Genomic DNA, 12,092 nt, shown 5'->3' with positions numbered 1-12,092 from the left:
TTTTCACGTCCGCTTTTCCCACATTTTAAACAGAGCGTCTGCCCAATGATGTTATAACTGTAGAATGATCGAGGGCGAGTTCTTGGTTTCTTATGTGGTTTTGTTGTAAGGCAGTTTCATAAACGTCCTCCCAGTGCGGCAACAACACACAACAACAGCAGTCACGTTTCCGTCTACCGTAAAGCAATTTGTCTGCCGTAAACAGCAATGTTGTGACACTTTTAAACAGGACAATACTGCCATCTACTGTACATGCATATGTGACAATAACATCTATGGCTTTTATAGCAGTGGTTCTCAACCTTTTTTCAGTGATGTACTCCCTGTGAAAAATTTTTTTTAACCAGAGCAAAGCATTTTTGGTTAAAAAAAAAAAAAAAGCAGCACTATGTCATCAGTTTCTGATTTATTGAATTGTATAACAGTGCAAAATATTGCTCATTTGTAGAGGTCTTTCTTGAACTATTTGGAAAAAAATATATAAAAATTACTAAAAACTTGTTGAAAAATAAACAAGTGATTCAATTATAAAGATTTCTACACATACTGCGAAGAAGTGGCGACTTGTCCAGGGTGTACACCGCCTTCCGCCCAATTGTAGCTCCCGAAATCGGAGGTCTCAAGGTTGGTCAAGTAGGACCTTTGATGACATTTTCACCTTCAGGACTCTCACTTCCTGCACTCAGCAGGTGTTCTCATCAACATTCACTTCCCCTCAGCGGCCGATGGGGGCAAAAGTGGCGCACTAACACTGCATGAGAAATCAGCGCGAGCAACAGAAGAAGAAGAAGACATTGCAGCGACCAATCAAATGAGCTCCAGCGAGAAAAGGGCGTGGCCATAAACTCGCCAGTAGTATGACTTCTCAAATAGCAAACACGGTCTGATTAAGTTAAAGTTAAGGTGCTTCCATGGCCTGTAAGAGGAACTCTGAAGGAACGTCTATGCTTTTCGCGATTTTAAAGATTCATACAGCCGTAAACAACACAAGAATAAGGCATTTTTGCTTCGAGAAAGGCTGAATGGCGCTACTGGCCAATGGGAAGGGAGCATGCTTGAATCAATGGGCGGGGCATGAGGCGGATGTGACGTCATGCAGATCGCAGCAATTGTTGCCTGTCCTGAACGAGGTCGATGGAGAAGAAAATTATAACTCCTGTAGTTTAATAGCCGGAGTATTAAAATATTGTTTACGACCTGAATACATCACAAAAGACATTCTTTAATTTTATCAACTGCAACGTAAGGGACAAGCGGTAGAAAAATGGATGGATGGAACATTTACAAACCATCGAGAAATTATAATAATAATCAAAATAAGGACAAAAATAGTACAAAAACAGTACAAATCAGCGCCAGGGGGTTTTAAACTCAATAAAATAATTAAATATAATTTTATATATACACACACACACACATATATATATATATATATATATATATATATATATATATATATATATATATATATATATATATATATTCCATCCATCCATCCATCCATTTTCTACCGCTTATTCCCTTTCGGGGTTGCGGGGGGCGCTGGCGCCTATCTCAGCTACAATCGGGCGGAAGGCAGGGTACACCCTGGACAAGTCGCCACCTCATCGCAGGGCCAACACAGATAGACAGACAACATTCACACTCACATTCACACACTAGGGACCATTTAGTGTTGCCAATCAACCTATCCCCAGGTGCATGTCTTTGGAAGTGGGAGGAAGCCGGAGTACCCGGAGGGAACCCACGCATTCACGGGGAGAACATGCATACATACATATATATATATGTATATCCATCCATCCATTTTCTACCACTTATTCCCTTTTGGGGGCGCCTATCTCAGCTACAATCGGGCGTAAGGCGGGGTACACCCTGGACAAGTCGCCACCTCCTCACAGGGCCAACACAGATAGACAGACAACATTCACACACACACATACATATATATATATATAAACAAAGTGCAAAGCCATAGGGCAGGGGTCGGGAACCTTTTTGGCTGAGAGAGCCAAGAAGCCAAATATTTTAATATGTATTTACGTAAGAGCCATATAATATATTTTTAACACTGAACACAACTAAAAGTGTGCATTTTTAATTAAGACCAACATTTTTGGAGCATCATAGGTCTCTTATTCTTTGTAATAACGTTGTTATTCTGAAGCTAATTGAGGAGGGGGCGTGGCCCGCGGGTCTGCAGCGAAGCGGGGTGTTGCCAGGACCGGCCTCGAAATCAGCGACAGGTGTGTAAATGGCCCACCTGGGCCTTGTTGAACAACCCCCGAGAGGGCTAGCCCTACACTAACCAATAATAAATAAATCATTTCTTACCTTTAAGGCAACTTCTTGAACAGGTGCGGTAGAAAAAAAAGGATGGATGGATTCAAATGCATGAGCATTTTTATATCTTTAACGTTATTTTTAACACTGTGATTACAAGTGGAATTATTCATTACTTATTGTGTTTTGGAACACAGCATCATCGTTTTCACAGCTTTCTGCTTGTTAAAGGTAGAGAGTGTTTTAACGTAGAGTTCTAATTCTTTTTTAAAGGCACAAAAAAAACAGTTCGGGTATTGAGAAACTTACGTTTAGGCATAGAAAACTTAGCCAATAGTATAATGAGGATGCAAAGGTTAAAATTCCTTTTCATACAGTGTAAAATAACATTTTAGCACTCTTAAACCAATAAAGTCATGCAGCTTGAGGCTCAGCCAATCAGCGCTCACGATACTGCGGGGCGTTCATGATGGATCTGGTCTCATTTAATGGCCAAAACTACTGCGGCGTTTCGACTTTAACTGACAGCCGTGGTGGTGACAAATCGCGGTTGGTATTGGAGCAAAAGTGGCTTCCATGCTCTTGGTACCAGTTTTACTCAGTCGGTTCAAATCCATTACTTGGAATAGCTAGTTTTTTTGTTCCACCTATCATAGTTAAATGATTATATTTTTATATCAAGTAAAACCTTCAATCAATCAATCAATCAATGGTTAAGACTGCTGCCGCTCACCCTGTACTACTAGGTTCAAATCCATACCTTGTAATGTCTATTTTTTTGTTTCACCTCCATCATAGTTTAATGATTGCATTTGTATATGAGCCAAAATCATGTACATGGAGCCCAGGATACCTCAATGGTCAACACTGTGGGCTGCCAATACAGGGGTACTTGGTTTGATATGTAACTTAGGTTGAAAATTTTGCTCCACCTCAATCGTAGTTTACTGTGACGGATGTCATGATTCCATTAATGTATGAGCCGAACTACTCTTACAAATACACTCGGAATAGCTCTGTCAGTAAAACTGGGTTCTAATCCATAACTTGGAATACCTATTTTCTTTTTTCACCTATTAAAGTTTGTAGATTGCATTTGTCATGAGCGAAAATCTTGCAAAGATGGCACTCAAGATAGCTCAATTGTTCAGACTGCTGCCTTTCACTCTGTATTACTGGGTTCAAATCCATAACCTGATTTCACTCTTTCTTTGTTTCACCTATCATAATTCAATGATTGCATTTGTATATTATTAAAAATCATATCTCAACAAGTCCCAGGATAGCTCGGTGGTTAAGACTGCAGTCTGCCACACAGAACAACTGGGTTCAAATCCATAAGCAGGAAGACCTTGTTTTTTGTTTCGCCTCAATCATAGTTCACTGATTACATTTGTATACGACCGAAAACCAAACATTAATGGGACCCAGGATAGCTCAATGGTCAACACTGTGGGCTCTAAAACAGGGATACTGAGTTCAAATCCCATTCGGGGACTCAGTAATTAGTCTGTATGGCGTCAAAACGACATACATTGTGGGCTATTTCTTCTCCCCCACACAGAGTAATGTTATGTGCTAGTTGTTTGACTAACATATAGCTGAAAAAATAAGTAAACATATAAAAATAATAATAATCAAAAATAAATAGTCAATGATGACACCTCAGGGGTTACCTGTGGGGGTGAGTGTGTGTGTGTGTGAGTGTAATTCCTGAGGTGGGTGGGAATAGGAGTAAAAAGTAAATAAAGCGCGTTGACAGAGGAGCTCTCCTGGGTACAATTAAAATAAAATAGGTTAATTGGATTAAAAAAAAAGTTAATTAAATTATTATTTTAACATTAGATGGAAGAGGTGGCACAGTCACAATATATGTCACCTTGAAGCTTCTACTCAGTAAATTACATGCCAACCCAGCCAGGATTTGAACCCAACACCCTTCAATCTGAGTCGGCAGTCTTACCCACTGGACTATCCTGGATCTTGTGGACAGAAGATTTTTTTTCATATACAAATGTAATCGAGGACTCCTGGCTCAGTAAAGTATGATGAGGTAGGACAAAATTTGATCAACCAGAGTGGGGTTTGAACCCAGGACCTTTCATTCCCAGTCAGCAGTCTTAAACCCTGGTCTTTTCTGGGTTTTGTGAAGAGAAGATTTGGTTCCATACATAAATGCAATCGAGGACTCCTGGCTCAGTAAAGTATGATGAGGTAGGACAAAATTTGATCAACTAGAGTGGGGTTTGAACGCAGGACCTTTCATTCCAAGTCAGCATTCTTAAGCCCTGGTCTACCCTGGGTCTTGTGAGGAGAAGATTTTTTTCCATACATAAATGCAATCGAGGACTCCTGGCTCATTAAAGTATGATGAGGTAGGACAAAATTTGATCAACCAGAGTGGGGTTTGAACCCAGGACCTTTCATTCCCAGTCAGCAGTCTTAACTCCTGGTCTATTCTGGGTCTTATGAAGACAAGATTTGGTTCCATACATAAATGCAATCGAGGACTCCTGGCTCAGTAAAGTATGATGAGGTAGGACAAAATTTCATCGACCAGAGTGGGGTTTGAACCCAGGACCTTTCATTCGCAGTCAGCAGTCTTAACCCCTGGTCTATTCTGGGTCTTGTGAAGGGAAGATTTGTTTCCATACATAAATACAATCGAGGACTCCTGGCTCAGTAAAGTATGATGAGGTAGGACAAAATTTGATCAACCAGAGTGGGGTTTGAACCCAGGACCTTTCATTCCCAGTTAGCAGTCTTAACACATGGTCTATTGTGGGTCTTGTGAAGAGAAGATTTGGTTCCATACATAAACGCAATCGAGGACTCCTGGCTCAGTAAAGTATGATGAGGTAGGACAAAAGTTGACCAACTAGAGTGGGCTTTGAACCCAGGACCTTTCATTCCCAGTCAGCATTCTTAACCCCTGGTCTATTCTGGGTCTTGTGAGGAGAAGATTTTTTTCCATACATAAATGCAATCGAGGACTCCTGGCTCAATAAAGTATGATGAGGTAGGATAACATTTGACCAACCAGAGTGGGGTTTGAACCCAGGACCTTTCATTCCCAGTCAGCAGTCTTAAGCCCTGGTCTATTCTGGGTCTTGTGAAGATAAGATTTGGTTCCATACATAAATGCAATCGAGGACTCCTGGCTCAGTAAAGTATGATGAGGTAGGACAAAATTTGATCAACCAGAGTGGGGTTTGAACCTAGGACCTTTCATTCCCAGTAAGCAGTCTTAACCCCTGGTCTATTCTGGGTCTTGTGAAGAGACGATTTGGTTCCATACATAAATGCAATCGAGAACTCCTGGCTCAGTAAAGTACGATGAGGTCACGGTCATTCAATGTTGGTTTTCGGCCTTGCCGCTTACGTGGAGTGATTTCTCCAGATTCTCTGAACCTTTTTGATGATATTATGGAGCGTAGATGTTGAAATCCCTACATTTCTTGCAATTGCACTTTGAGAAACGTTGTTCTTAAACTGTTTGACTATTTGCTCACGCAGTTGTGGACAAAGGGGTGTACCTCGCCCCATCCTTTCTGAGCATTTTTTGGGAAGCTGTTTTTATACCCAATCATGGCACCCACCTGTTCCCAATTAGCCTGCACACCTGTGGGATGTTGCAAACAAGTGTTTGATGAGCATTCCTCAACTTTATCAGTATTCATTGCCACCTTCCCCAACTTCTTTGTCACGTGTTGCTGGCATCAAATTCTAAAGTTGCGAAAAAAATCATGTTTATGAGTTTGAACATCAAATATGTTGTCTTTGTAGCATATTCAACTGAATATGGGTTGAAAAGGATTTGCAAATCATTGTATTCTGTTTATATTTACATCTAAGTGAAGTGAATTACATTTATATAGCGCTTTTCTCTAGTGACTCAAAGCGCTTTACATAGTGAAACCCAATATCTAAGTTACATTTAAACCAGTGTGGGTGGCACTGGGAGCAGGTGGGTAAGGTGTCTTGCCCAAGGACACAACGGCAGTGACTAGGATGGCGGAAGCGGGAATTGAACCTGCAACCCTCAAGTTGCTGGCACGGCCGCTCTACCAACTCATATGGAAACGGGGTTTGTACAATTGGCCTTTTTTGGCCCATATTAAAGAATATGTGTGCATATATGTATGTATGTATATATATATATAGCTCACAGTAATTTATGATATAAAGAAGAGGTGGGATTAAATAAGTGTAAACTTCTTCTCACTCCTTTTTTAAATATGTAAGAAAAAAAATGAAGAAGAAAAAAAAAAGTAAAGTCCATTGCTAATTTTGTTTCTTCCCCCCCCCCCCCCCCGTTTTTTTTATTCTCCATTGTTTTAGGAAGTAAATGTACAATTTAATTCGGAATGAGAGGAAAGGTAACAAAGCTAAAGGCGAATAATAAAGTCCACAAACCTCTTCATTTAAATCCAAAGAGCCTTTTGAATGAACTCCGAGACATTCCTAGATTTGTCTGCGGGCTAGTTCGGGCTCCAGTACTCTGGAATGCCCTCCCGGTAAGACTTCGAGATGCTACCTCAAACTAATTAAGTGAACACGCAGTCACTGTTGACATTTAGAGTTATATTTTTTTAAAGAAGGGAAAAAAACAAAATAAACATGGCCCTAGACGAAGAGTTAAATCACGAAATACAAATTTACGAAATACAAACTTACCTGAGTCTAAACCGTACATATTTACCTAGTAGAGTCAATGTCCTTGACCCAGACTGACACTAAGACTTTGTACTTGACCCAGACTCACACTAAGAACTTGCACATGACCCAGACTCACACTAAGAACTTGCACTTGACCCAGACTCACACTAAGAACTTTTACTTGACCCAGACACACACTAAGAAGTTGTACTTGACCCAGACACACACTAAGAACTTGTACTTGACCCAGACTCACACTAAGAACTTGCACTTGACCCAGACTAACACTAAGAACTTTTACTTGACCCAGACTCACACTAAGAAGCTGTATTTGACCCAGACCCACACTAAGAAGTTGTACTTCACCCAGACTCACACTAAGAAGTTGTACTTGACCCAGACTCACACTAAGAAGTTGCACTTGACCCAGACTCACACTAAGAACTTTTACTTAACCCACTTACACTAAGAACTTGTACTTGACCCAGACTCACACTAAGAACTTTTACTTGACCCAGACTCACAGTAAGAACTTTTACTTGACCCAGATCCACACTAAGAAGTTGTACTTGACCCAGACTCACACTAAGAACTTGTACTTGACCCAGACTCACACTAAGAACTTGCACATGACTCAGACTCAGATTAAGAACTTTTACTTGACCCAGACACACACTAAGAACTTGTACTTGACCCAGACCCACACTAAGAACTTGTACTTGACCCAGACTCACACTAAGAACTTGCACTTGACCCAGACTAACACTAAGAACTTTTACTTGACCCAGACTCACTCTAAGAAGTTGTACTTGACCCAGACTCACACTAAGTTGTACCTTGAGCCAGACTCACACTAAGAAGTTGCACTTGACCCAGACTCACACAAATAACTTTTACTTAACCCAGACTTACACTAAGAACTTGCACTAGACCCAGACTCACACTAAGAAGTTGTACTTGACCCAGACTCAAACTAAAAACTTTTACCTGACACAGACTCACAGTAAGAACTTTTACTTGACCCAGACCCACACTAAGAAGTTGTACTTGACCCAGACTCACACTAAGAACTTTTACTTGACCCAGACCCACACTAAGAACTTGTACTTGACCCAGACTAACACTAAGAACCTTTACTTGACCCAGACTCACACTAAGAAGTTGTACTTGACCCAGACCCACACTAAGAAGTTGTACTTGACCCAGACTCACACTAAGAGCTTGTGCTTGACCCAGACTCACACTAAGAACTTGTGCTTGACCCAGTCTCACGCTAAGAAGTTGTACTTGACCCAGACACACACTAAGAACTTTTACTTGACCCAGACACACACTAAGTTGTACTTGACCCAGACCCACACTAAGAACTTGTACTTAACCCAGACTCATAGTAGGTTGTACTTGACCCAGACTCACACTAAGAACTTTTACTTGACCCAGACCCACACTAAGAAGTTGTACTTGACCCAGACCCACACTAAGAACTTGTACTTGACCCAGACTCACACTGAGGACTTTTACTTGACCCAGACTCACACTGAGGACTTTTACTTGACCCAGACTCACACTAAGAACTTGCACATGACCCAGACTCACACTAAGAACTTGCACTTGACCCAGACTCACACTAAGAACTTTTACTTGACCCAGACACACACTAAGAAGTTGTACTTGACCCAGACACACACTAAGAACTTGTACTTGACCCAGACTCACACTAAGAACTTGCACTTGACCCAGACTAACACTAAGAACTTTTACTTGACCCAGACTCACACTAAGAAGCTGTATTTGACCCAGACCCACACTAAGAAGTTGTACTTCACCCAGACTCACACTAAGAAGTTGTACTTGACCCAGACTCACACTAAGAAGTTGCACTTGACCCAGACTCACACTAAGAACTTTTACTTAACCCACTTACACTAAGAACTTGTACTTGACCCAGACTCACACTAAGAACTTTTACTTGACCCAGACTCACAGTAAGAACTTTTACTTGACCCAGATCCACACTAAGAACTTGTACTTGACCCAGACTCACACTAAGAACTTGTACTTGACCCAGACTCACACTAAGAACTTGCACATGACTCAAACTCAGTCTAAGAACTTTTACTTGACCCAGACACACACTAAGAACTTGTACTTGACCCAGACCCACACTAAGAACTTGTACTTGACCCAGACTCACACTAAGAACTTGCACTTGACCCAGACTAACACTAAGAACTTTTACTTGACCCAGACTCACTCTAAGAAGTTGTACTTGACCCAGACTCACACTAAGTTGTACCTTGACCCAGACTCACACTAAGAAGTTGCACTTGACCCAGACTCACACAAATAACTTTTACTTAACCCAGACTTACACTAAGAACTTGCACTAGACCCAGACTCACACTAAGAAGTTGTACTTGACCCAGACTTACACTAAGAACTTTTACTTGACCCAGATGGACACTAAGTTGTACTTGACCCAGACTCAAACTAAAAACTTTTACCTGACACAGACTCACAGTAAGAACTTTTACTTGACCCAGACCCACACTAAGAAGTTGTACTTGACCCAGACTCACACTAAGAACTTTTACTTGACCCAGACCCACACTAAGAACTTGTACTTGACCCAGACTAACACTAAGAACCTTTACTTGACCCAGACTCACACTAAGAAGTTGTACTTGACCCAGACCCACACTAAGAAGTTGTACTTGACCCAGACTCACACTAAGAGCTTGTGCTTGACCCAGACTCACACTAAGAACTTGTGCTTGACCCAGTCTCACGCTAAGAAGTTGTACTTGACCCAGACACACACTAAGAACTTTTACTTGACCCAGACACACACTAAGTTGTACTTGACCCAGACCCACACTAAGAACTTGTACTTAACCCAGACTCACAGTAGGTTGTACTTGACCCAGACTCACACTAAGAACTTTTACTTGACCCAGACCCACACTAAGAAGTTGTACTTGACCCAGACCCACACTAAGAACTTGTACTTGACCCAGACTCACACTGAGGACTTTTACTTGACCCAGACTCACACTGAGGACTTTTACTTGACCCAGACTCACACTAAGAACTTTTACTTGACCCAGATTCACACTAAGAACTTGTACTTGACCCAGACACACACTAAGAACTTGTACTTGACCCAGACTCACACTGTAAAGTCATACTTGACCCAGACTCATTAGTCGTACTTGACCCAGAATCACATTAAGAACTTGTACTTGACCCAGTCTCACGCTAAGAACTGCTTTCACAATAGTCGCATGTGTGTGGAAAGGCCACAAATGGTACTTGGATTATTCCAGCGCGTAGTTTGATTTATTGGCTTTTTGCAGGAAGATTGAAGTCTCTGTTGTACTCAGTTAGCTGGCCTAAACAGCCATCTTAGCGAGGTCGACCACCACTGCTGTCCACTTCCGGCAACAAGTCACATGACTACCAGCAATTAGTGGTAGTCCGAGGTTTACGGTCTTATTTTTTTTTTGAACAGTCAGCCTCCCAAGTCAACAAAGCATTTTAAAATTGTATTACTCTTTTTTTTGCCCTGATCTGCAGTGCACCACTAATAGTATGCCAAATATTCACTTAATTAGTGCTTTTGTTTCTAAATTCAAACACAGTGTTACCGTTCAAACCGGCCAAAAAGATTAAATATGTCAAATGAAACCGGCTGCCTTTATTCAAATGAATACTTAGGCCTGCTGTGCTACGTCTGAGGGCAAAAGATGTCCCGCTGCTGTAAAACTGCAGAATAACGCTTGGTGAAAAATGTGTCAGCTTGTCAGGAAGCAATTTTATTAATATCATTAATGTGTCATCAGCATCATCAATGAAATGAGTTAGTCTGTTTAAAGCAGAATCAGGTGTGCATTCTTCTTCTTGACGGGGTTCCACAAAGCGAGGCGGGAGGGGGAGGGGCAAACGCAGGGAAAAGAACGTCTCAGAAGGCTCCCCCCCCGCCGGGATATGATTGCTTTTCCCTTGTGCAAGACCAAGAACAAGAAAGAAAGTGTAGAGACGGAGATGAGCGCGGGAGGGCGTTGCTGAGATGTTTCTTCAGGGTTTGACGTCGTCGTCGTCCGAGGTCTGGCTGCTGCTACTGGTTTCCGACTCCGAGCACTCCTCCACGTGCGCCTCCGCCACGCTCCTCCAGGGGGTGAAGTGGAGCGTGACTCCCCGGGCCCTGGGCAGGACCCCGTTCCTCTGCGGGCCGCTCCTCTTCAGCTGCAACACACAGTCTGATCAGGCTAGGTTCCTTTGCTACAGGAGGGTTAGGGGGGTGGGGGTCATCACCTGCTCCGTCTTGGTCTGGAACTCTCTCAGCTCGTCCTCCGTCAGAGGCAGGAAGTTGTCTTCGTTCTCCGGGTACTCCTGCCAGCCCATGGCCTTCAGCAACCTGGACCACAGAGTTCCTCACAATGACTTCATGGACTTAACTGTGTTTTTTTTCCTCTTTATCCAAAGTGTGAGCACAAGACGTGAGTGTAGTTCGCACAATTATGTTTCATGTATCTTTATTTTGTACTTTTGACCACAGAACTTTCTCCTTATCTTTGTCCATGTGGTGTCAGATTGAACTAAAATGGAGCTGTTTGGCCTCAATAGTCAGCAATATGTTAGGAGGAGAAAAGGTGAGGCCCTTAATCCCATGAACACCATACCTACCGTCAAGCATGGTGGTTCCATTTTGCTGCCAATGGAACTGTTGCTTTACAGAGAGTAAATGGGACAATATAAAAGGAGAATTACCTCCAAATTCTTCAGGACAAGCTAAATTAACTGGAACTGTTGACATTTATAGTTAGATTTTTTTTAAGACAGGAAAAAACAAACAAACATGGTCGTAGACGTGAAGTTAAATCATGAAATACAAACTTACTCGAGTCTAAACCGTACATATTTACCTGGTAGAGATAATGTCCTTGACCCAGACTCACACTAAGAAGTTGCATTTGACCCAGACTCGCACTAAGAAGTGGCACTTGACCCAAACTCACACTAACAAGTTGCACTTGACCCAGACTCACACTAAGAACCTGTACTTGACCTAGACTCACACCAAGAAGTTGTACTTAACCCAGACTCACACTAAGAATTTGTACTTGACCCAGACCCACACTAAGAATTTG

General features: G+C 41.9%; 1 protein-coding gene across 2 annotated transcripts in view; it reads right to left on the bottom strand.

The window, feature by feature from the left end:
- Positions 1-10,736: 10,736 nt before the first annotated feature.
- Positions 10,737-12,092, bottom strand: part of gpbp1l1 (GC-rich promoter binding protein 1-like 1) — a 52,229-nt gene continuing 50,873 nt past the window's right edge. For both annotated transcript variants that reach the window (XM_061896901.1, XM_061896900.1), the window contains 2 exons: positions 11,257-11,359; positions 10,737-11,187 (listed from right to left, as the gene is read on the bottom strand). In XM_061896901.1, the coding sequence (XP_061752885.1) occupies positions 11,020-11,187; positions 11,257-11,359 (271 nt within the window). In that variant the 3' untranslated portion in view covers positions 10,737-11,019. The remainder of the gene's footprint in view (positions 11,188-11,256; positions 11,360-12,092) is intronic.

The sequence above is a fragment of the Nerophis ophidion genome, linkage group LG04 (assembly GCF_033978795.1).
Source record: "Nerophis ophidion isolate RoL-2023_Sa linkage group LG04, RoL_Noph_v1.0, whole genome shotgun sequence".
Lineage (NCBI taxonomy): Eukaryota > Metazoa > Chordata > Actinopteri > Syngnathiformes > Syngnathidae > Nerophis > Nerophis ophidion.
Note: the sequence above shows the minus strand (reverse complement) of the source record. Positions and strands in the feature narration are given on the sequence as shown.